We start from the raw sequence: 25,964 nt of genomic DNA, 5'->3' as shown, positions 1-25,964 counted from the left end.
GTGACTGACGCGGAGCCCGACCAACCGCGCGGGGAAGAGGCGGGGCCAAGGGCTTCCGGGCTCCAATGTCAACAGGCCCTCGCTCCAATCAGAGCTCAAAGTGCTGGCGGGGCGGAGGCGAGGAGACGGCCCGGCGGCGCCGCGCAGGTAAGGAGCCGGAGCGCGGAGCGGGGGGTCTCGGCCCGCGCGCGGCCCCGCGCCGCAGCCGCCGGAGGAGGCCGTGCACGGACGGCGCCTGCGCGCCCGGGGTCGGGCGGAGGACCCCGGAGGGCTTCCCGGGGCCAATCCCGCGGGGCCTCGGCTGGCCCCGCCCCGCCCCGCCCCTCCTCCCGGAGTGCACCAATGGGAGCGCGCCGTGCGGGCCCCGCCCCCCCTCCGCGGCCAGGGCCCCGGGGGCTCTCCGGGAGCTGCGCGCGCAGGGCCGCCGGGGGCGTGGCCGCCCAGGGGCGGGACCCGGGCGCTTATGTGGCGCCGGCTGTGTACCGGGCGCCACGCCCATTTGTTAAAAAAAAACTGCTAGCATTTATGCGGCGCCGGCTGTGTACAGCCGACGTGCTAAGTCTCGGAGATGCGGCTCACCAGGAACAGTGATGACTATGATGGCTAGTGCTTATGTAGCGCCTACTGTATACCAGACGCCGTGCTCCTTCATGAACTGGGGTTCACCCACCTGTGAGAACGCCTGGCATCTTAGTGCCCGCTGGGTCCAGGCGCTGTGCTGCGTCCTGGAGGAGCTGGTTCACCAGTAACAGAAATAATAACAATAACAGTAATAATAACTAGTATTTATGTAGCACCCACTGTATACCAGACGCCGTGCTCCTTTATGAACTGGGGTTCACCCACTTGTGAGAACGCCTGGCATTTTAGTGCCCGCTGGGTACAGGCGCTGTGCTGGGTCCTGGAGGAGCTGGTTCATCAGGAATAATAACACACAGCACTTACGTGTTATTTACTTCTAACTGGGTGCGCCACAGTTCATAAAGGAGCTTGGTGCCCGGCATACAGTAGATGCTACCTAAATGCTGGCTATTCTCACTCTTACTCTTACTGGGGAACCAGCACAGGAATATGTGGCACTTACTGTGTCCCAGGCGCTGTGCTAATTTACTTAAAAAACTGGTTCACCCAGTTACAATAACTACCAGCATTTCTGTAGTTCCTTCTGCGTACAGGCGCTATGCTAAGTTGTAAGTTAGAGAATAGTGTCTGGTATTTATGTGGCACCTACTGTGTACCAGGCACCATGTACATTTATGAGTTGTACTTCACCCAGTTATAACCACGAGCATTTATGTGGCACTTACTGCGTCCCAGGCGCCGTGCTGGCTTCAAGTCTGCAGGGCGGGTTCCACGGCCCGTCCCACTTGGTCTGCTCGGCAGCGCCCGGAGTAGGGGCCGTTACCGGCTCCCTCTTTGTCATTGGTGTTCACTTATTTTAGTCAGTCGACTCTTTGCCATCCTTTGGGGTTTTGGCACCAGAATTTTGCCATTTCCTTCTCCAGGTCATTGTCTGTGAGGAAACTGAGGCAAATGGGGGGAAGTGAAGTGACTTGCCCAGGGGCACACAGCTGGGCTTTGGATTTGAACTCAGGTCTTTCTGATCCAGGCCTGGGAGGAAAGCTCTTCCTCTTTGCAACATCTCGTCAGGCACGTATTAACTGCTTGTTTGTGTGCTCAGCTGCACTCTCAAGGTGCTCCCTACCTGAGGGAGGTGGGGGACGACGTCCAACTCTACAAACCAGATGTGGGGGGCACTGCCAGGAGAGAGTCAGTGGGGGGGGGGGAGTCGGGAGCCTCGGGGGGTTTGGGGACCGGGCTCTTCTGGAGGGAGGGATGCCAGGCCAGGCCTGCAGTCGGGAGACCGGCATCTTCTTGTCAGAGGCCCCCCAGATCTCCGAGAGGGTGGCAGAGGAGGAAGGTGGGCCAGGCCTGGGTGGGCAGAGGGGCCAGGCCTGGGTGGGCAGAGGGGCCAGGCCTGGGTGGGCTGAGGGGCCAGGCCTGGGTGGGCGGAGGGGCCAGGCGTGGGAGCTTTCCCAGGTTCAGATGAACAGGTGTCCCAGGACACTGATTCTCAGGGCTTGGGCCAGTTCACTTGGCAAAATATTCATTAGGGAAAAAACCCGGGCTCTGTTTATCCAAATAATCTTAGGCTTTAAAAGTGGTTTCAATTCAGAGGACAAAGTTCACTTGTTGGGTCGGGCATCTGAAAAGTCCTGGAGAGGTAAGAGCAGCAGAGCTTTAATTATTTTATATCATGGAAGACAGGGTCAAGGGCTGGGTTTGATGGCTTTTTCTGGGTAACTGCAAAGTCTTAACTGGTGTTTATTTATTGATTAATCTTTGTTATTGTGATATACACAATTTTTTTGGATCCTAAAACAATATTTTGTATTATTATTATTATTATTATTAGTTATTTGGGGTTTTTGCAAGGCAATGGGGTTAAGTGGCTTGCCCAAGATCACACTACTAGGTCATTCGTAAATGTTTGAGACCAGATTTGAACTCAGGTCCTCCTGACTCCTGGGCTGGCATTCTTTCCACTGGGCCACCTCGCCACCCCATTATATTTCATATAATTAAAGATGTTGCCCAAGGTCACACAGCTCATAAATGTGTGAGAATAGATTAAAACTCAGGTCTTCCTGACTCCAGACTGGTCAAATTTGGGTGAAATGAAGGAACAAAGAAACCTCCAGAAAGGGGCAGCCTGGTGCGCAAGTGCAGTGAGACAGACCTCGGTTCTCTGTTTCCTCTGCGACCCTCGGGGAACCTTCTCCCAGTGTCAGCCGGCGCATCTAAAGGAAGCTGGTGGAGCTAGGTGATCTAGATTCGTCTTTCTGGGGTTGCTTTTTAAAGCCAGGGGTCACTGAACCCACTCTGAAGAGCAACGTTGGAAACTACCCAACATTAGCCAGAAATGATCCCTTCTGACAGAGGATGGCGCTTAGTGAGACAAGATCTTAAAGGTTGGGAGAAAAATTCAGAGACAGAGAGGAGCATGACTTTTTTGGTGTGAAATTTGTGTGGCGTAGGGTGATGGTGCCAACCTCAAAATAGAAATGGGGGCTGGAAAAGTGTGCATGCGTCGCGGTGGGCAGCCTTCACCTGGGGGACCGCCCTTCCTCGCCAGATTCCTGGAGCAAGCTGTCTGCAGCCACTGCTTCCTCTCCACCCTTGGCTTCCATCTCACCAGGGCCCTGGCCTTCAGGTCTGATGAGCGCCCCCAGGCCTCACCCCCTCCTCACGGGCTGATTCACCGATCACCCCTGCCCCCGGCTCACCTGAGAGGAGCTCTTTCTCAGGTAGCATCTGGGTGGCCCCAGGCTTCATCTCTGGCTCATTCCAAAGGTATTGGCTTTCTCTTCCATGCCAAAGATTTCTAGATCCCTCTTTCTGGCCCAGCTCTTCCCCAAGGAGGATCCCACACCAACAATCACCTGTTGGCCATTCCATACTGAATGTTCTAGAGACCTTTCAAACTCATCATCTTTCCCTGCAAATTCACCCATGTTTCCAAATGTCTCTTTATTTTTTGTGGAAAGCGCCTTACTCCTTCCTGTTTCCCTGTCCCATATGCCTAGAATGCCCTCCTTCCCCCCTGAACCTCGCTAAGATGCAGCCAAGCATCTCCTTCTCCAAAACGAAGCCTTTCCGGATCCCTCCAACAGGTCCCCCCACCCCCCTGGTACTGTCTGTTTTGTATTTGCTCTCTGCCTACGAACGATTGCTACACTCAGAGATGTCCTAAGCTTCTTGCCAGGAGGTATTGCTTCATTCACTGTATTTTTTATTCCAAGCACCTGGTGAGTAATCTGCACAGATGGACTGTTTCACATAATGATTCACATCAATGTTTCTGCATTCATTAAGAGCTTTTTTTTTTTTGCAAGGCAAATAGGGTTACGTGGCTTGCTCAAGGCCACACGGCTAGGTAATGATTAAGCGTCTGAGACCGGATCTGAACTCAGGTACTCACGTGCTCTACCCGCTGCGCCATCTAGCTGCCCCCCATTAAGAGCTTTTGAGGAACCGGGGACTCTTGTGGGATCCCTCGGGGGCATCCAATGTCAGATTTTCCAATTGTCACCCTTCATCTAGGCTTTTCTTTGCACATATTGTTCCCCTCAGTAGATTATGAGCTCTTTGAGGCAAGATCTAATTTCTTTTTCATCCTTGGAGTCTTCTGTCTTGGTGGCCTGGACATAAGTCGGCCACATTCCCATCTACATGCATCCAGAGACCCTCTTGACCCCCAGGCTGTCCACTGGCTTCAGAATAAGCATCTCGAGCCTTCTCTTGTTTCACAAGGATAGAATCCCTAACTTCAGGATCTGGGAGAGAAATGAAATAGGTGGATATGTAAGGAAAAGTAAAAAAAGACAGAGATCACATATATTAGCCCATTTTGGAACAATGTTCCCTGGATTTTCAGAACATAATTGAGGCACTGGGAATGCAGAAGAGGTGTGTGAGAAAACCCCCTGCCTTGATCATTGCTAAAGCCTCCTGTGCTATCTCTGTCTTATATAATATCCCACTGTCTAAATTGGCCATGCCAACCTTCCCCATGGGGTGGCAATAACGAGCTTTAGCTCGGCCGGAGTGTCCGGGGTCCAGTGACCGAACGATGTGAGATGCTTGTCCTTGGCCTGTTGAGTTCATCCACACAGCACGAGGGGGGATCTCTGGTAGACGTTTGGGATAGCGTGAGGAGAGAAAGGTTGCCCATGTAATGCTTCATGTGGAAGGATTGGGGGCCTTAAGGATATATGTAGATGAGGACCTGGACAGTCATCAGTCGGTCCACGTTTATTAAGAACCTACTAGGCTCCAAGCCTTGTGCAAAGCACTGGGGAACCAAAAGGAGGCAGAAGACAGTCCCTGCCCTCAAGGAGCTTACAGTCGAATGGGGGGAAGAGAAGATGCCGACAAATGTGTACCCCAAAGCCAAATGCCAGATACCTAGGAGATGATTCACAGAGGGACCCTCTGGGACTAAGAGGGGTTGGGAAAGGCTTCCTGTAGAAGAAGGGATTTTCAGTGGGACTTGACAGAAGCCAGGGAGGTCACAGGTAGCCATGAGGAGGCGGAGGAGCACCCCAGGCTTGGTGGCTGGCCCGAGCAAGTGCCCGAGCCAAGAGGTGGGGTGTCTCGGACCTGGAACAGCTGCGAGGCAGTGTCACTGGAGCAAAGGACCCGCTGGGAGGGAGTGTGTGTGTATTGTGTATATGTGTGTGTGTGTGTGTGTGTGTGTGTGTATCTGTGTGTGTGTGTCTGTCTGTGTGTGTGTCTGTGTATGTGTGTGTCTGTGTGTGTCTGTGTGTCTGTCTGTGTGTATGTGTGTGTCTGTGTGTGTGTCTGTCTGTGTGTATGTGTGTGTCTGTCTGTGTGTGTGTGTCTGTCTGTGTGTGTCTGTGTATCTGTGTGTGTGTCTGTGTGTGTCTGTGTGTGTGTCTGTTTGTCTGTGTGTGTCTGTGTGTCTGTGTGTGTATCTGTGTGTGTGTGCCTGTGTGTCTCTCTGTGTGTCTGTCTGTGTCTGTGTCTGTCTGTGTGTATGCATGTATCTCTGTGTGTGTCTGTGTGTCTGTGTGTGTCTGTGTGTGTCTGTGTGTGTGTCTGTCTGTGTGTGCCTGTCTGTGTGTGTGTCTGTGTGTGTCTGTCTGTGTCTGTCTGTCTGTGTGTGTGTCTGTGTATGTGTGTGTCTGTGTCTGTGTGTGTCTGTGTGTATGCATGTGTGTGTCTGTCTGTGTGTATGTGTGTATCTCTGTGTGTGTCTGTGTGTCTGTCTGTGTGTGTCTGTGTGTGTCTGTGTGTGTGTCTGTGTATGTCTGTCTGTCTGTGTGTGTCTGTGTGTGTCTGTGTGTGTATGTGTGTGTGTCTGTGTGTATGTGTGTGTCTGTGTGTATGTGTGTATCTCTGTGTGTGTCTTGTATGTGTGTGTCTGTGTCTGTGTGTGTATGTGTGTGTCTGTGTGTGTCTGTGTGTATGCATGTGTGTCTGTGTGTGTGTGTCTGTATGTGTGTATCTCTGTGTGTGTCTGTGTGTGTCTGTGTGTGTGTCTGTCTTTGTGTGTCTGTCTGTGTGTGTCTGTGTGTGTGTCTGTGTATGTCTGTCTGTCTGTGTGTCTGTGTGTGTCTGTGTATGTCTGTGTATGTCTGTCTGTCTGTGTGTGTCTCTGTGTGTGTGTATGTGTGTGTATGTGTGTGTGTATGTGTGTATCTCTGTGTGTGTCTGTGTGTGTCTGTGTGTGTGTCTGTGTGTGTGTCTGTGTGTGTGTCTGTGTGTGTGTGCATGTCTGCACACTGGGATAAAACAGAGCATTTTGTATTTAATACTAGCCCTCAGCATGAATTATTTTAAGTTTTAGCTTTAAGTGCCTTAAATCCATTAGAGTAAACTTACATATTAGCTTTTTTAACTAATGGTGTGCTAGAAATATGACTGTTACCTTTTTGTTTTTTGTGGGGCAATGGGATTTAAGTGACCTGCCCAAGGTCACATAGAAAGTAAGTAACATCTCAGGCCCTCCTGACCCTACTGGCACTCTGTCCCCTGGTGCTTCACCCAAAGGAAGAAGAGGTAAAAACATACATTATTTATCATTCCCTGTTTTGAATTTTTTAAAAATGAGTACAAAGTTTATGAATTTATCTATGCACACATATATATGTGCTGGGAATCCTAAAACTGGCAGTGAAGGTTGCACAATGTTAAATTGCCCAATTACCTCCATGAGTTTGTACAAAAGATACCCAGGAGAGCCCCAGGAGTCTGGGCTTCTTACCCAGGGGAGCAAGGTGACTGCGACACGAAGGCTGAGCACTCTCTAAAGAAGTCAATCTTTTTATCAGGATCATAGTTTCAAGAAAGTTATTATACTTTTTGAAACATCCACACATATATTTATATACATTTATTAACATGACTTTAACAGATCATTTGTTAATTTACACTGAGTGCTTCAGTTTTGATAGAACCTATATGCTCAGTCAGGGATCTTGCTTTCATGGAAGCTGTCAAACTGGACTGGAAGGTGAAAACCTTCTAGAACTATTGAGAAGTAGCATCTTCAGGAGCAGCAGGGATGAATCTCTTAGCCTGTCACAACTGGCATTTGATTTGACATTCTGAAGAAATGGAAAACAATAAATAAATAAATAAATGTACACTTAAAAAATAAAAATCTATTTTCCTTTTATTTTCTTCTAAATTTTAGTTAACAGAAACAGGCAAAGCTATATACTATCTTTTCCCATATTTTCATAGTAAAAGAAATGCAATTCATTAATCTCATTGGTAGCATTTGGATAGAAAAATATTTTTGATTATATATATATATTTTTGTAAGGCAATGGGGTTAAGTGACTTGCCCAAGGCCGCACAGCTAGGTAATTATTAAGTGTCTGAGGCCAGATTTGAACTCAGGTATTCCTGACTCTATCTACTGCGCCACCTAGCCACCCCTTGATTATATTTTTTTTAAAAAAACCCTTTTATAAAAAATGTATCCCAAGTTCTTGGTAGCATTGCAAATCCCCTAAGGCTTGATCTACATGGTATGACATTTCTTCTCCTGTATTTTTCCATCATTTTTTTCTTATTTTGGAGAATAAAGGAAAGATAGAGGCAGGTTCAGATTGACAGGATTCTTCACTTAAAATAAGATCAGAAAAAGAAGACAACTGGGCTATTTATTAATTTCTAAAATATGCATGTCTGTTTTTACATTTTATTTCATAAGATGCTGACTGTAAAAAGTGACAGCATGGATGAGGGGGAAGATAGTTCATGCTGCCTAGTCAAGATGAATTATTTGTTGAGGAAAGAAAAAAAATCCATTTTTCCTCTCTGGTCATAGATTCAACTTTGATAGAGAGAAAAAGTAGCTTTATTATAGTGATTAGTGCCCAGTGAGTGCTTTTTATGAAGCAGAAATATATAAATTAGTCTCCTCTGGCGTCTCGGTGTAATTTCCAAGAAAACCACGAGCTCCACCAAGTCTCATCAACACCTTCCCAGTCCCAGTGGTTCACTGGCTTCCTGGGTAGCGGTCAGAGCTGTCTCTACTTGTGGGGGCCTCAATGTCCCGTTCTTGGGACCCCCACGATTCCTCTGCCCCTGGTCAGTTGGGCACCATTTTGATGGCACTTGGGACTTGGCTCCAGTATCCCCTTTGACCCCTCCTTGCTGGCAGCTTTAAGTCCTGACTGTTGCCCACATCATCTGCCATTTTTAATGTCCTTTATAACCTGGTATCCCATTCAGTTGCCCCAAGGGACAAAGTTGACTTTATCTGCAGTTTTCCTTCAAGCCCAAAGGTGCACTTGTGTTCGTTTTCTCCCACCTCCTAGGGTTGTATCCCTCCCCCATGAATGCTCAATACTCATTAATTCAGTTCAGCTTCACAGACACTTAAGACATATCTGCTACGTGCAAGTCACTGAAGGGCTGGATTCAAAAACACATGAAAGGCTCCATTCTCTGCGGACTTTGATCTCAGGGATATAAGTTATATAAGACTAAGTAATAAATTGTTAGTGAATTTGGTAGCCCTCATTAAGCTTTTCTACTTGTTCTCTTTGTAAAGGGAACCATTCCATTTTATGTAAATGATTAACCCCCATTCTCCAGAACCTTTTTGATAAAAAAAAATTCTATGATGTGCATTCAACCAATGATAAGGTTGGGAAACATGAGGATTTTCCAAGTGTGATAGGATCCTGATCTCTATCTAAAGAATTCCTTTGGGGGCGTCTAGGTGGTACAGTGGATAGAGCACCGGCCCTGGAGTCAGGAGTACCTGAGTTCAAATCCAGCCTCAGACACTTGGGCAAGCCACTTAACCCCATTTGCCTTGCAAAAACCTAAAAAAAAAAAAAAAAAAAGAATTCCTTCTATTTGCATGAACTGATTCTGAGAGACATGAGCAGAACCAGAAAAACATTGCTCACCCTAACAGCAACATGGGGGCGATGATCAGCCTTAATGGACTTGCTCATTCCATCAGTGCAACAATCAGGAACAATTTGGGGGTATCTGTGATGGAGAATACCATCTGTATTCAGAGAAAGAATTGTGGAGTTTGAACAAAGACCAAAGACTATTACCTTCAATTTAGGGAAAAAACACATTATTATGTAATTTTGCAATCTCTTATACTTAATTTTTCTTCCTTAAGGATATGAGTTTTCTCTCATCACATTCAAGTGAGATCAATGTATACCATGGAAACAATGCAAAGCCTGCTTTATGTGGGGGGTGAGGGGAGGCAAGCAAGAATGGGGGAAAAATTATAAAACTCAAAATTAATAAAATCTTTCTAAAGAAAAATTTTAAAAAATTCCTTCTTTTCTTCCTTCTCTATTCCATTCAGACTAGCTTCTTCCCTACACAAGAAAAAAAAAAGTGACAAAGTTACGGAGATTTGATTGCATTAAAGGCCAAGTTCCAGGTGAGCCTCCATTGACTTCCTGGTTGTCTAAGGGCATGAAAGACCCACCCAGGTGGCGTCTGGGCCCTTCTAGCTTTCTCCTGCCTGTGAGTCTCTCCATCTTTGCTGGCTGGCCAGGCCTCCTTGTGGAGGTGTCGACCAAGCCTGGTTGGTGGCCTTCCTCTGCCATGGCTGAGAACCTTGTTCTGCGACTGACCAAATGACTTGATGTCTCGGCTTGTTCCAACACCAAACCTTGACCACCAGCAGCCACCCAAGTCCACCTTGCCCATGATCCTTGCTAGTTCAGCTGAGACCTTCTTTTGCCAAATTGCAAGGGAGCCCAAGCTCAAAACACACAATTTATGCATATGTGGCATCTAATCTATTTAGAGAAAGGCTGACCTTGCTGGCTGGCCAGGCCTCCTTGTGGAGGTGTTGACCAAGCCTGGTTGGTGGCCTTCCTCTGCCATGGCTGAGAACCTTGTTCTGCGACTGACCAAATGACTTGATGTCTCGGCTTGTTCCAAAACCAAACCTTGACCACCAGCAGCCACCCAAGTCCACCTTGCCCATGATCCTTGCTAGTTCAGCTGAGACCTTCTTTTGCCAAATTGCAAGGGAGCCCAAGCTCAAAACACACAATTTATGCATATGTGGCATCTAATCTATTTAGAGAAAGGCTGACCTGCAAAACCCATTCTGAGAGCCTGGCAGGCATTCTGACTTCTCATTTCACCTCTGCCTCCTGGGAAGCTATGTAACTTCCCTTGCCCAAGTTTTCTCAGCTCTAAAAATAAGATCTTTTTTCCTTTAGTCTTTGAGTATCATGAATGTTATTTAAAAGATGCTCCTTATTATAACCAGTCATGGAGGTAGGATTATTATAATAGAAAAAAATGTTTAAAAGACATCCTTTAACATTCTGGGCTTGTCCTCAAGCTTAATTCAGATAAAAAGAAAGCTTATCCATTCTACTTTGTTTCCTCATAGAACTCGTGATCGGCCACTGAAAGACTCCTTGTTCATCCCCCCAGAATAGTTGTAGGATGCCAACCAATCTTGGAAATGAACATTCTGGATGTTATATTTGTATTTATTAGGTGGCCAGAAATGCCACAGAGAGATGAGTGATGAATAGAGATGAGAAGAGAAGGCTCTCATTCTGAGAAATGTTAAATGTTGAATTCTCAGCATGAGTATTCCATTACCGTAAATCGTTAGACTTGTTTATTTTCTGAGGCCTTTGCTAAGAAAAAAAGAAAAAAAATTGTCCTACTAGGAGTTTAGTTTTATAATGAAAATATATGATGTATAAGGCAAAGGAATTCCCTCTGCCAATACAAGATGGCACCTTCTCTGAAACTGGTCCTCTTAGACAGTTGTTTAGGCCCTGGACTTTGGGTTCAGGTTTTCTATCTCTGAGGCTGAATTGCTCTCCACTTTATCACACTACTGTTCAATCTAAAGCATCTTAAAAGTCATTTTAAAGGGATTCTTATCCACCCAGACCAGAAGCAAAGGAATAACAAAGGTAGAGAAACTTGTGAATGGAGACAGAATTCTGTGCTCCTTACTAGACCAGTGATTTCCTACGGCTCTGCAGCTTCTGGAGTGGAAACTCTGAGTAACAGCCCAGACGACTGCCTTCCTCCTAAAGCCTCTTCTTCGCATCCTCCGGCTTTGGCTCCGCTCTCCTCCTTTCCCAGTCTCCACTCTTTGATTAGTCATTTCTCCACTCTCCTCTGCTTCTACTTTCACCTTGGAAACCTTGCCCAAAACCCAACCCTGGATTACTTCGGTAGCTGCCTCTGCTCATACTTGCTGCTGAATAGAGCTGATCACTGACCTCTGACTTCTAACCTCACAAGGTTATTATGAGGCTTAAATGAGATATTTGTATGTATTTTTTTTAAGTTTTTGCAAGGCAAATGGGGTTAAGTGGCTTGCCCAAGGCCACACAGCTAGGTCATTATTAAGTGTCTGAGGCTGGATTTGAACTCAGGTACTCCTGACTCTGGGGCTGGTACACTATCCACTGTGCCACCTCGCTGCCTCCAATGAGATATTTTTAAAAAAAAAATCCAACACATAGTAGGTTCTTCCCTCCCTTACTGAAATAATCTCCTTAATGGCCTCCCTGCCCTCAAAGTTTTTTCATTCTAATCCTTCCCATAGCTGACAAGCAGCATATGACCCATCACGTCTCTTCTTATCAGTACTTGCCGCCTCCTGGGGCCTGTTTCCCGTCCCTCTCTTCACAGACAGACCTTCCCTCCCTGCTCAGTCTTTACCTTCTGGAGGAGACTTTTCTGATGTCTTTGCTGCTCAATCACCATCTTTCCCTTTTACAGAAAGAGGCTCTCCCCTCCCCCCCCAGTTTGTGTTGTCTTACCTGAGACAATATAAGGTCCTTGAGGACCCCCCAGAGGCATCTTTTTATCCCCAATATCCAGCACAGTTCCTGACTGTGCAGTTAATAAAACTTGTTGATTGATTCCTCATGCTAAAACCAGCCCATTATCCACAACACTCCTTGCTTCTTAGGGTAAAATAGAGTGAAGTTAAATTTGATCATTCCCAAAGGCAGGAAGGAAAAGCTGTGTTTTCATGGGGAAACTTTTTTTTGCCTGCTTATAAATGACAGCAATAATCCTCCTGTGAGCTAGTCAGCATTTTTTGTGTTGTATAAAAATCTACATACTTAAGCAAATGAGATTTAGCTTCTAAATTCATTACTTATTAAGAGAAATGCAGGGGAAAAAAATCTGTAATTCATTTCTATTAATAGCTGCAGTTTTTATTACCCTGGTCATTTTATAGATTTTGGCCAGTGCAGATACTAGTGAGAAACTGAATCATGTCAGTTATAATCAATGTTATCAATTAAGAGTTGAATATGGAGTGAGAGAATTGAATGACAGTAAGATTTTATTGAAAATTGAATAAGAAAACTGATGCAAACATTGGGCCTCTTTGGAAATGGCCGGGAATCAGCATAGTGTGCCATTTAAAACTTAAAACTTGTGTAAGGAGAAACACATGCCCTTTTATTAGGGACATGAAACAAACTCTTTCAGTCCTAGTTTAGTTGGGTGTCTGGAGTTAATTGTCAAGATTAATAAATCACAGCTGCAAATGTGAAATTCCTGGCAGGATTCTTGATTCAACAGCTTTCCTCTTGTCGGTTGTGTTCCAGATTTATTGCCCACATTATGCTTGGAGCCAGCTATAAACTCGGCTTTTTCCTCTTGTGCCACCAAGTTCTCTACTTGGAAGGCCATACTGAAGGACACTATGTTGCTGCTATCTATGAACATCCATCCCTTCTGAGTCCCGACCCTACCGCCCTCACAGATCGAGAGGCAGCATTGGGACTAATGAACCAGAACCTTGATTTGTATGAAAAGCAAGTAGTAGCTGCGGCAAAAGAGGTAAGGAAACATCGGTCCAGTTGAAGCTTTCTGGCCATTGAGTCCTCGGGAGGGACCATGCTGCCTTTGTGGCCGGGTCACTACAGGGATCCTCAGAGGACCCTGGAGCTAAGAACAACTGACCTTGACCTGGCTGGAGGCTGGACAGTACGATCTGACAAGCAAGCATTCATATATTCCTTATATAGCCCAGGAAATTGAGAGTGGATCACTTACCCATGATCACCCGGCGATTAGGTATCTGAATTGAGATTCCTTCCAATATCCCTGACTCCAGGGAACCATCAGCTAGGGCACACTGGCTCTTAAACAGAAGAACCAGACCAACCTTTTACGTCAAATTAGTCCACAACTTAATGTCATCTTCATTATGTCTTGAGGCATTCAAAAATTAAATTGAAACTTAAATCATTCACAGCCAGTTTGTTGCCTTCAGATTATTAGACACAAAATTCTGGGTACCATATTTAAAAGAAGAGAGACTCTCAGGCCCCAGGCAAGTTCACAGAGCAATCTAACTGAGGCAACCCTGAGCTCCAATCTACAAAGGGGACGATCTGGACCCATTTTGTTCATGGAACATTTCCTGCCCCTACCACAGAGGATGGGGAGCAAAAGGAACGGATCTACTCCCTTGGGCCACAGAAAAGAACATGGGTTTGGTTTGTCAAATGTACTGCAAGGATAAGTCTTGTAAGGAAACATTTTTTTTTTTTTAAATTAAAGGCTTAAGATGAAGTTAGTCGCATTGGAGAGCCATAAATTTGAAGACGTAGAGACCATGACAGGCCTAGTTTTTCTTCCAAGGGCAGCTGAGGGGCCCTTCTCAAATACTCCAGAAGTGGCCCAAGTACTAATAGCCCTGGGACTGTCAAGCAGGCTGGCCGAGGTCAAGGAATCAAGAAGGATGGTCAGAGGGCCAGCTAGGTGGCTTAGTGGATAGAGCACGGGCCTGGAGTCAGGAGGACCTGGGTTCAAATCCAGCCTCAGACACTTAATAATGACCTAGCTGCGTGGCCTTGGGCAAGCCACTTAACCCCATTTGCCTTGCAAAAACAAAACAAAACAAACAAAAAAGGATGGTCATGAACAGACAGCAGTATAGTGGAAAGGATTCAGGGCCTGGATTTGAATCTCATTTCCTTGGTATTTCCATGATCTCAGGAGAGTCACTGAAGCTTCCTCATCTGCAAAATGACAATAGTAACACTTATCCCAAAGGGTTGCTGTGAGAAAACAGCTGTTTTTTAAAAACCGCTTTGTTGAACCCAGTGTGTAATGTTTATTATACAGGCTTTTTAGAAACGGAAATTTACTGTTGTATATGTTCTGTAGTACACATGCCAATTTTTTTTCTTTTCTTATTTTGTATTTAAACTTAAAACAAACTATTCAAAAAAGGAAAAACCAAAAGCACTTTACAAGACCTTGAAGCATCTTGTAAAATATCAGCCTCTGTTATTCACTACCTTGGGTCATCTATTTATATCTTTACCCAGAGCCCAAAAACAAAGGGATTAAAATGATTCATGGGAGGGAGCATCTTCATTGCTAGCTGCCTTAACTCGGCTCTTCTGTTTGGGAATTCTCAGTTCCCTTTGCAAGGGAGATATTTTGTTAAACCTCGTTAATGTTTGATTCTGGCTTTCCATCAGGATCCTGGGCTCCAGAAGAACAGGGGCTGGTTTTTGTCTTTTTGTTTTCTAAGAGCTTAGCATGATGTCTGTACTTTCTTTTTTTTTTTAGTTTTTTGCAAGGCAAAATGGGGTTAAATGGCTTGCTCAAGGCCACGCAGCTAGGTCATTATTAAGTGTCTGAGATCGGATTTGAACTCGGGTACTCCTGACTCCAGGGCCAGTGCTTTATCCACTGTGCCCCCTAGCCGCCCTTGTTTTAGATTATTCTTGACTTTGCATCTCTCTCCCCTGACCCCACGTTGGTACCAAGAGTCAACAGTTGAAATATGGAAACATGTTGAAGGTTACCACCATTCCTCTGGATCTCCTTTGGCAGAAGCACCCCCATGAGCCCCAAGCCTTCTCAATCAGGGACTTGTGTCTTTGATCAGTCAGGGAAGGGCTTCTGGGTTGGTCAATGTTCCTAAGAGAACTCTGCAATAGCCAGCTAGGGAGTGCCATTCCTAACATTATTGCTTGAAACACACTGATGTAAATACTTTATTCCTCTTAGATCAGTTAAAAGAACCATTTGGGTGTTTTTTTCTAATCACAGATTGTATTTTTGACATTCTCTTTGGCAGGGTGTACAGATTATTGTATTTCCAGAAGATGGGATTCATGGATTCAACTTCACCAGAGATTCCATTTACCCATATCTGGACTTCCTTCCATCTGTCCAGGCTGGGAAGTGGAACCCATGCCTGGAACCCCAGAAGTTCCATGACACTGAGGTGGGTGCTACAGGTTTGCCTTTTCTAAAAGCAAACTTAATCAATCTGAGGTCAACTGTGGGATAAAAAACAAGAACAGAATGATCTTAGGCTTGAAGAGAAATCTTGGAAACCTTGTAAGAATTTTAGGGGCATTCTGAAAATGACTCATTTATATCATGAAATAAGTCAAAATCCAGGAAATCTTTTTAAAATTTCCATTCATTGATATTTTCCTCATTCTTTAAGATACAAAATGCATTACTGGAAATCCTTCATTGTTTCTGATAGAGTACTCGACATGCAATACATCCTCTTTAATTTATTGATAGATGATAATTCAGTTCATTCATTCATTCAGGAGGTGTTTATAAATTATATGGCATGAGGGCAGATGTGGTTGGAGATTCATTACCAATCTAAGATGAAGTCTTTGCCATCAAAGAGTTTACCCTCCCATGGAGGAGATATGATAAAATCAGTAAGAGTACTATGCAGCATCACATGATAAGTGTATTAGAGTTACTAAACCAAGTGATTCCCAGGGATTTTTGTATTTTTTTTTTTAAGAAAAATATTTCAGAAGCAAAGTTGAAAGGGAATCTCTTAAGTTATTTCGTTCAGGCCTGACCTGGAAAAAGGGCATCTGAGATCTACAACATTCCTGACAAGTGGCAATGGCATAAAGGGTGGATTGCGACAGAGAAGAGTGAGGCTGGGGGAGGGTGCCAAGAGATTCTTACTGTAGTCCAGATGTGGTGTGATGACAGTAGGGTGAGAGAGACAGCTGGCATTTACATAGCACTTCAGGGGGTTGCAAAGTATCACGGATACCTTGCCTCCTGGGAGGTGGGTTCCATGCATTAGCATCTCCATTTTGCATATGAAGAAATTGGATCTCAGAGAAGGTAAGGCAATTGTTCCAAATCACTATACAGACAGACAGACAGACAGATACCTGGAGAGGTGGATATAGAAAGAAAAATAATGATAGATAGTAGACAGAGCATTTATTAAGCCCCTACTGTGTCACGTAGACATAAATCAAAAAAGATCGAGTTCTAGGGTCCTTCTGCTTTGATCTGCCCTATTTCCAATCCATTCTCCAAGTAGCTGCCAAAGTGATGTTGCTCAAGTTGTGGATCTGACCACGTCTTTCTTCTGCTCAATAAATTGCACTGGCTCCCTATTATCTCCGGGGCTAAGCATGAAGTGCTTTGACCTTTAAGTCTGGGCTCCTTCCCGTCACACGTACTGTCCACTCGATTGATAGTGGTCAGCTCAGTGGTCCTGGCATTGGCCCATCTCCTGGTGTCGCCTCTGTTTAGATTTCTCTGCCTCCTGCCCCCCACTTCTTGTCCTCCCCCAGCATTCGTTCCAGAGCTGTCTTCTGCAGTTGTTCCCAGCCTCCTCATCTTGAGCCTTCCTTCCGCTCTCTATGTGCCCGCATTTTTACATGTTTGTTACCCTGTGGACTGTGAGCCTCTTGAGGGCAGGCACTGATTTTTACCTTTCTGGGAGCCCTAGCACTTAGCTTAGGTTCCCCTGTAAATGCTTGCTACTCCTTCGTTCACTGACCAGGGTAAGGTGGCAGAGAATGTATCCAATCGATTCAGCAGGTGTTTTAGCCTTCTTCTATATGGCCCATTATTATTGCTCCACCAAAGGCTCCTCTGATGCCTTCTTTTTGCTGGAGGTGGCTCCTTCTCTTGAAGATAGTAGAAAACAGGTTATGGCTCTTGCTCCTAAGCTACTTCCACTTGATGTGGAATGGAAAATGATTCTTTTAGGGACCAGCCTGGGGATGTTCAGGAAACCCCTCCCCAGAGAGGGAGCCCTAGATGGGGGGGGGGGTCCTCCGATGGTACAGAAGGACAGCTGCCTGTCTCTTCTCTGGTGAAGGGATGTGCACACTGGTGAGATCACAGATCTCCCAGCAGAAAAATATACAGTATTATGAATTGTGAATTTCAGATCACTTAAATTTGATTTTATGGAAATAAGTTGGAAGAATTTTTTCTCTTTACTTTGTGAGCTATTATCCCTAGCCAGCTTTTTTTTTTTTAATTCAAATTCAGCTAATTATCAAGTCCTGGTTATTTTACCTCTAAAATTTCTTACCTTCATCCCCTCCTTTCTCTTACTTTTCTGTGGATATCACCCTTGAGTCAGTCAGTCAACCTTTCCCTTAAATGACTGATCAGGGCAAGGGGCTCCCAGGAGGTGATGCTTTGTACCACATCATGTTGGCATCTTCTCTGAACCTTAGCAGCCTGGGAGAATTGTTCAGAGAGAGCAAGTGGTTTCTGGGATGATCACAAAGCCGGTGGGTCAGAGCCAGACTCCTTCACCGGCTGGCTGATGTGGGACTGTCATCCTGTCGTTCCCTGCTAAAAACTTTCTAAGACTTTCTGCCACTTACTGACTAATTTCAGACTCTAATTTGTGTCCAGAGACCCTCGAAGCCTTTCAGGTTGTGGCTTCTGTGACCCCCTTCATGTGTCCAACTTGATATCCCTAAAGAGATCCTAGACTTTTCCATCTTCTTGTCTTTGTATAATTCTGTATATGTATGGAATGCAATGCCCCCACCCCTATAGCTGCCCCTTGGAATTTTACTCATCCTTTTAGGATGGGAAAAGGAAATAGTATCTTCATGATTTCTCAGTGAAAAATGGTTCTGCCCTGCCTGCCTTTGGTCTTTCAAAACATGTTATATATCTCTTAAAATGTACAGACTTGTTTAGTTTCATTTTGTCTTAACTCCATGCGACTCCATGGACATTGTCCATGAGGTTTTCTTGGCAAAGATTAAGTTTGCCATTTCCTTCTTCAGTGTGTCCCAATTTTGCAGGCAAGGAACTGAAGCAAATAGCAGTTAAGTGACTTGCCCAGGGCCATACAGCAAGTAAATGTTTGAAGTCAGATTTGAACTCAGATCTCCCAATGTTCATTCATTCATATATATCTTAAATGCCTGTTACTGTGGTGTAGTGGTTAGAGCACTGGCCTTGGAGTCAGAAGGGTGGGCGTTTGAATCCAGCCTCAGACACTTGACACTAGCTGTATGACCTTGGGCAAGTCACTTCACCCGGATTGCCCCTCATCTGGGGCCATCTCTAGTCATCCTGATTCGTGTCTGGTCACTGGACACAGATGGCTCTGTAGGAGAAAGTGAGGCTGGTGACTTAGCATAGCTCCCCTCACTCAAATCCAGTTCACTGCTTGTCATGGCATCACCTACCTGATGTCATGGTCTTCTTCAAGAACGAAGGACAAAACATCATCATCATCATCATCATCATCATTATCATCAGGTTAAAGCATTATGAAAGCACGAATAGCTTGTGCATCTTTGTTCTTTTGTCACTTAGCATAATCTTTTTTTTTTAGGTTTTTTTTCTTTGTGAGGCAAACAGGGTTAAGTGGTTTGCCCAAGGCCACACAGCTAGGTAATTATTAAGTGTCTGAGACCGGATTTGAACCCAGGTACTCCTGACTCCAGGGCCAGTGCTTTATCCACTACACCACCTAACCGCCCCTCACTTAGCATAATCTTTCCTTCACACATAGTAAGCACTCAAGGATGACTTGCTTTGTTGACTTAATTATTTTTTTTCCTGGAGAAGTAGCTAGATGGCACAGTGAATAGAATGCTGGGCCTGAAGATAGTAAGATCTAAGATCAAAGGTAGCCTCAGACACCTAGGAGTTTTTTGACCCTGGGCAAGTTGTTTAACATCTATCACCTCAATTTCCTTATGTTAAATGGGGATGATAATGATTGTCGTGAGGACCAAATGGGTTCATAGTGGTAAAGCATCTAGCAAATATTAAAGAACTATGTAAATACTACTACTACTATTATCATTATCATCAATGAGTTTCTTGATAAATGGGAAGCCAATGTCAAGTAATATACACCAACATTCTTCATATTTATTATTTACCAATTTGTTTTACTAGGTCTTCCAGCGCTTGAGTTGTATGGCCATTAAGGGCCAAATGTACCTGGTGGCTAACATGGGAACCAAACAGCCTTGTAACAGTAGTGACCCACATTGCCCATCTGATGGACGGTTCCAGTTTAATACAAACATCGTGTTCAGCGACAATGGCACTCTTGTCGCCAGCTATCGCAAACAAAACCTCTATTTTGAATATGCTTTTGATACTCCTTTTGAAGTTGATCACAGCACCTTTGATACACCTTTTGCTGGCAAATTTGGCATTTTTACTTGCTTTGATATATTGTTCTTTGAACCTGCTGTGAGTCTCGTGAGAAACTATGGAGTAAAACATATTGTGTTTCCAGCTGCGTGGATGAACCAACTCCCACTCCTGGCAGGTATAGGAATTCAACAAGCTTTTGCAGTTGCTTTCAATGTCAGTGTTCTGGCAGCAAATAATCACCACCCATCCTTGGGCATGACAGGCAGTGGCATACATACTCCTTGGAAGTCTTTTTGGTACCACAATATGGAAAGCCCTGAAGGCAAGCTGATAATAGCCCAGATATCAAAAAACCCATCAGATGTAGGCCTCCTGGAGAATGGCACAAGTAGAATTCATGAGTCCTACAGAAAATTATCATCTGAGAATCCTAACTGTGAGAATGATCCAGATGCTCACTGTAATAAGTCCCCAAAATGGAGCCAGAATATGCCACCCTCATTTCACTCGGAGATGATGTATGACAACTTCACTCTTGTACCTGTTTGGAAAAATCAGGGCAGCCTCCAGGTCTGTGCCAATTCCCTCTGTTGCTATCTGGATTATCAGAGGCACATTTTATCCAGTGACTTTTATGCTCTTGGGGTCTTTGATGATCTTCATACAGTTCATGGCACTTACTATGTTCAAGCATGTGCACTGGTGAAATGCGGTGGCCCTGAATTTGAAACCTGTGGACAGGAGATAACAAATGCTACCGATACTTTTGACTTTCACCTCTGGGGAAACTTCAGTACCTCTTTTGTGTTTCCTATATTACTGACTTCCAGAATGACACTGGAATCCCCAGGTCAAGTGGGCTGGGAAGGCAACAATTTCTTCATGAAGAAAAATCAGTTGTCTTCAGGTTTAGTGACAGCTGCTTTGTATGGACGCTGGTATGAGAGGGATTAGTGGAACCAACTAATCCATTGAATGGATGTGAGGTGTGTGTTCTAGGTTATACTCATCGGTAAATAGTGACTGTTGTTCAAAATGGAAAACAAAAATGATCATCATCATTCAGCATTCAAAAGTACAGATGAACACCAGCTGCTGCTGCATCTAATCATAGAAGTTATGGGGATGCTCTCCCTGAAGGCAGAATCTCCTTCCTGTTCTACCAGAATGTCATTTGGCACCATGGAAAAAGTAGTATCATGGATAGATCCCCTTGGTTCCATTTCTTTTAAACTTTAATTCCAGAGACAGTTTCAAGTAACTTGTGAATTTTTAATGCCTTTTATTCTTCTCCTCATTAACTTTTTTGGACTGCTTTTTCCATTTGATCTAACTGGTTCTTAACATGTTGTTTTCTTTGTTTTTTTTTTTGTTGTATCTCCTTCACCAAGCTGCTAACTTGGTCTTCATGTTTTTCCTGCATCTCTCTTCATTTCTCTTCCCATTTTTTCCTCTACCTCTCTTGATTTTCAAAATCTTTTTGAGCTCTTCCATAGCCTGAGTCCAATTCCTATTTTTCTTGGAGGCTTTGGATGCAGAAGCTTTGACTTAGTCATCTTCTGAGTGTGTGTTTTGACTCCATGGGACCAAAGTAATTGTCTATAGTCAAGTTCCTTTTTTTCTGGTTATTCATTTCCCCAGCCTATGCCCTGGTTTTGAGGTGCTTCCCAAAGCTTTCGAGTGTTATTGGGACACCTTGAAAAGAACCTCCATTCCTTCAGTGTCTTATGAGAGGCTCTGCCTGCCCTCCTGGCCCGTGCTCTGGTATGTGGATGACCACCACAAGCACTTCCCTCTGTACTGGAGCTGTGAGGAGGGTCCCTTTTCCTCTCTGGTAGTATGGGACTCCAGATTGTGAACTGGATCTGAGTATAGGCAAAGCAGCACAGTCCAGTCCCAGGAAAGAGAGACCTCGAAAATCTCCCCCCACTTCCTTACCTCGGTGGGCTGAGGGCTCTGGGAGCAGCTGCCGGTCAGCTCCCTGCTGGGTGGCTTCATGAGCCACCTTCTGTTTCCAGGAACTGGGCTCTGCCTAGGGCTGCAACTGTGCTGGGGGCCACCCTGGCCTGGGCTCTGAGCTCTCTCTGGCAGAGGTTTCCCTGCTGATCTTCTAAATTGTGCTTGGTGTTCCCTGAGTTGGGGGAAGGGGTCTGGAAACTGCTGATGCTGCCATAAGCCAATGCCCCACAGGATTTTCCTGGAAGGCTGGAGCTCCTTGGCTCTGGTATGGTGATCCTGGTTGCGCTGCCACCCCCTCCAATCCTGTGGAAAAAGAGTCTTCCCACAATCTTCCAGGTTACCTTGGGCTAGAGAATTGCCCCACTGGGTCTTTCTGTGGGTTCTGTCTCTCAAAAATTTAGAGTCATAATTTTAAGGTTTTCGGAATATTTTAGGAGAGAGCTCCTAGGAGATCCTGTCTTCATGCCACCATCTTGGCTCCCCCCTCCATTATTGGCTGTTTAATGTCCTTTGACCAAAATGAACACCATTTTTTCACACACATTCACAAAGCAGCATTTTGTTTTTTTGTAATATTATTAGCTGCTGCATTCAAATATATTTTAGAAGCTTAGCATATTGCTTAAGGTAATGAATATGGAATGTGCAATCTTGGTTTCCAGAAAGACCTGTAGATGTCTCCCATGTGGGCTGAAGCAGAACACATCAACCCCAGGGGAATAACAGCTGTATCAGAAATGGGCTTGTAAAATACTGCTGAATAAAAAAGAAAACAGAGCATGATAGGAATTCCTTACATCCACATTGTTTCTCAGAAGTATGAGGAAAGACATAACATCATGAAATTTAAAACTGCAGTGTCACAAGGGGAAAAATAGTGATGGGATGGGAAGGGGGCAGCGATGAGTGTGAAAATTGTGTCTGCAAAAAACAAAAAAAAAAACAAAAAAAATTGTGTCTGCGAGGGTTTGATATTCTCTGGGTGGCTGATGGCACGAAAACATCACTTAGAGTTTTTTTTACAGATGGCTTACAATTGCCCAACTCCCTGAACGAACTATCCTGGTGCAATTCAATCACTAGCCCTTGACAAAAGCCTCACTTTCTTAAAAGAGGTTGAGGAAAGTTGAGATTTGATATGGTTGCAAGGGTTGGGGATACCAAGAATTTCAAGCACAGTTGTAAAATTTAAGCTTTTGCTATATAACATTTAATTCTTAATAAATTTAATGTGTGTAAACAATTTAAAATATTTTTATCCTTTACTATTGTGGTACAAGTTTTCAAAGTCATTTGAAAAACAATTTTAATCTTAAACTTAATAAATGTTTAAATGCAATGATGTTAGATTTAATTGAGAGAAATGGATTGCTTTATTTTACTTGGCTATTGAATGGTTTAGTTTCCATTTCCTTCTCCAGCTCATTTTACAGATGAACTGAGGCAAAGAGTGAAGTGACTTGCCCAGGGTCACACAGCTGGTAAGTGTCTTGAAAGCTCAGATTCTCCCGACTCTAGAGGCCTGTCCTCTGTCCACTGAACACCTTGTTGCCCTAGATTAGTAGAATACCCACTGGGGGGGAAATGAATTTAGGAGTAGGATCAGTTAATTGGAATCAGAGAATTGGAAAGGCCTAGACTATTTCTAGAAAAGACTCCAGACCCCACATTCCCCAGGTTCTTCTAGGAGTGAAGGGTTGGCCCCAGCTGGCCTTGGACCAGAAAGAATCAAAGCACTTATAGATGCAGACTATTGGAGAAGAAGGGCAGCTGTGAATGGCATCAGGCCCTCCCTCAAGAAGTCATCCCACCATGCCAGGAGGGTCCCCAGCCAAGGTGCTAGCCATATCAAGAACAGATGACCCATGAAAATTCTATTCTTTCCTACTTCCTCCCTGATCCACAGACTACTTCTAGCTTCAGGGGTTGGGGATGGATGGTGATCTGGATAAGCAGACAAGCAAGAGATTTCCTGCAACATAGCTCTGCCCAGGGACCCTCTGTAGGTGCTGGGATGAGTGGACACTGAGGTTACCTATTGTGACTTCTTTATTTCTTGGAGTCAGTCTACATTTCCAAAATGGAATGCATGTTGCTGTTCTACCTTGGGTGCTGGGACTCAGGCCACCATTTAGAACTATAAAACATGGTACAAATGAAACTTATTTTTAAATGAGCACTGTCCCCCCAAAAACTGGAGGTTTCACAGACTTTAGTCCATTTTCCTAATGATTTAGAAATAATGGCTCATAAAGTAAAAACAGGGTTCCATAGACAACAGCTGCATTACAAAAAAAAAGTTCCAGCAGTACCAGATGGTAGAACACAGTGAAAGTAAGATAAGAGCATTCAAAAGCAATAAATTGGCATTTTCAGGGGAAACAAATCTAATGGACTTTTCTAACTTACCTTTGAAAAACCATCATCTAGGAAGTAAATGGGAAAGGGGAATCATGACAAAGTAATGGTGAATCAATTAACAGGAACTTTGGGTTGAAGTGAGTTTTAAACATGTGGTTTTGGGAAATTAAACAATAAAATCAATTTTAGGCCACAATATGTTAGTCTGCACCTTTATCTCCTACATTCCAAGATCTACTGAACCCTGACAAACAATGTCATATTTGTCACTGCACTGGAGATTAATTAACCAAAATGCTTTTATGTCATCTACTTTACCAAAGATACGTGAATTTTAATTTAGATCATAAATAATGGAGGTGAAATCTTATTCAGTGAATCCAATGATTTTCAGTTATTCAGAGAATTAACACTTTTGTTCACTTCCAAAGTTAAGAAACTAGCTTTGAAATATATTTTCCCATTTAATGTTGTTTCTAATTTCTAAGAATAAAACATGCACTACTGGTATTTGTCTTTCTTAATTGTATTGAGAACTTATTAGATCCTAATGTCCATGGGGCATAGGTAATAAATGAATAGGTGGTGGATGAAGAGGCTAAAGAGGCAAGGGCTCATGGAGTACTAACCCAAAATGGTTTAACTCCTCTGAGGCATGGCCACTAATGGTCCAATTTGTTCTGAGAAAGATGAAAACATACGGGTTCAGAAAGTGGAGTGCCAAGTGTCTTAGCTCTTCTTAGGCTAATAAAGAAGTATAGAATCAAAAGAAGAATGATCTTTATAATAGAACCATTTTTATATAGTTGGTTTATAACTTGTTCTAATTTAATGCTTTGGGGCTGGTGGTATGAGTATTTTATGTTATAAATGGATTTTTCCTAATTATAAAATAACTGAAAAAATCGTGATCAAACATTTTTTCGATTGTTTCAAACCAAGTTACTTAAATTGAAATTATTTTCCATTTTTGTAAAATAAGAATTCTTAGCACCTGATTTTCAGGTTTCTAAGTTTTCTACTCAGTTTATCTTTCCAGGTGAGTATTTGCTACATCTTTTTACTATGGCACTCTTACTGGTGGGCTATCACAATAATGTAAGCTCCTTTTTACTACTGAAGCCTGCCTTCTTCATAAAGTGTAGCCCCCTCTCTGATGAGAGAAAACAATATAGAATTTTCTTTTCATTGCTATACAATGGTCATTTCAGGATCTAGAGGGAAGAGGGAATAAAGAAGTAGAAAGAACAAGGGCCGAAGCAGGTGGGCTAAGGCACTGAAAAGGACTTACTTATAGATAAATGAATGTTTTGAGCAGGGGAATGGGCAGGATTTTGTAAAAGTAGTGTTTTCAGAGGACTCCAGCAGGGTGTGCTGAATATGTGACAACAAACGCTGGAGACCATTTAGGAGGTTCAGATGTGAGGTGATCGAGGCTGTGGCAGTAGGAATCAACATGAAGAGACGGATGCGGAGATCAATCAAAGGAAAAAATCAGCAGGATTTGGTCCCCAGAGAGAGAAGTAGTGATCAAAGATACAGGTTCATGGCATTTATATCTGAAAGGAGTGTCAGAGGTCATTAGATAAAGGACTGTGAAACTGTTTTTTGTGCCATGGCAGTCTGGTGATGCCTAGACCCACAGTGGTAATCACTGGAGTAAATACTGCATTTCAGAGGTTGGTGAAAATAAACATGAACTTTGGCTTGTTTTGTTTTTTTCCCTATTCAGGTTCAGATACCTTAATATCTATCCATGTAGCTCAGTTTAAAGATCCTATATCTAATCAAGTCCTCTCATATCAAAAATGAGATTAAGAAAAAGATTTTGAGACTGGCCTAACATCACACATTAAATAATATTATATTCATAATTTGAGCTCAGATTTGACTTCAAATTCAGTATTCAAATACTCTGCTGCCTTTGCTATTTCTTATTTTAAAATGATTTATTAGAAAAGTTAATGCTAAGGAGCAGCTAGGTGGTGCAGTGGATAGAGCACGAGCCCTGAAGTCAGGAGGACCCGAGTTCAAACATGACCTCAGACACTTAATAATTACCTAGCTGTGTGACTCTGGGCAAGCCACTTAACCCCACTGTCCTGCAAAAAAAACAAAACAAAAAGTTAATGCTAAGTATCAACACAACTCAACATGCTTAATATTTATCTATCTATATATATATATATGATTAAAATTTGGCTATTCAACCA

At 43.8% G+C, this 25,964-nt stretch overlaps 1 protein-coding gene across 5 annotated transcripts; it reads left to right on the top strand.

The window, feature by feature from the left end:
- The first annotated feature begins 82 nt into the window (after nt 1-82).
- BTD (biotinidase) lies at nt 83-24,299 on the top strand. 5 transcript variants are annotated; one of them, XM_074195767.1, is made up of 6 exons: nt 2,166-2,224; nt 6,488-6,585; nt 9,380-9,457; nt 12,636-12,870; nt 15,131-15,280; nt 19,225-24,293. In XM_074195767.1, exons 4-6 carry the CDS (start codon nt 12,652-12,654, stop codon nt 20,383-20,385), a joined length of 1,530 nt encoding a protein of 509 aa, XP_074051868.1. In that variant the 5' UTR covers nt 2,166-2,224; nt 6,488-6,585; nt 9,380-9,457; nt 12,636-12,651; the 3' UTR covers nt 20,386-24,293. The 5 variants fall into 5 exon arrangements, with proteins under 5 accessions (XP_074051869.1, XP_074051871.1, XP_074051867.1 ...); XM_074195768.1 differs by lacking the exons at nt 2,166-2,224; nt 6,488-6,585 and adding an exon at nt 83-147; XM_074195766.1 differs by lacking the exon at nt 6,488-6,585 and having other exon boundaries at nt 2,116-2,224.
- Nucleotides 24,300-25,964: the final 1,665 nt, after the last annotated feature.

This window comes from Macrotis lagotis, chromosome 7, assembly GCF_037893015.1.
Source record: "Macrotis lagotis isolate mMagLag1 chromosome 7, bilby.v1.9.chrom.fasta, whole genome shotgun sequence".
NCBI classification, from domain to species: domain Eukaryota; kingdom Metazoa; phylum Chordata; class Mammalia; order Peramelemorphia; family Peramelidae; genus Macrotis; species Macrotis lagotis.
Note: the sequence above shows the minus strand (reverse complement) of the source record. Positions and strands in the feature narration are given on the sequence as shown.

Bases quoted from the DNA above. Each gene is read 5' to 3' on its own strand.
- BTD (XM_074195770.1), top strand. From the start codon at position 12,652: ATGCTTGGAGCCAGCTATAAACTCGGCTTTTTCCTCTTGTGCCACCAA. The intron at 12,871-15,130 runs GTAAGGAAACAT...TCTCTTTGGCAG, and splicing joins TAGTAGCTGCGGCAAAAGAG to GGTGTACAGATTATTGTATT. The intron at 15,281-19,224 runs GTGGGTGCTACA...TTGTTTTACTAG, and splicing joins AGAAGTTCCATGACACTGAG to GTCTTCCAGCGCTTGAGTTG.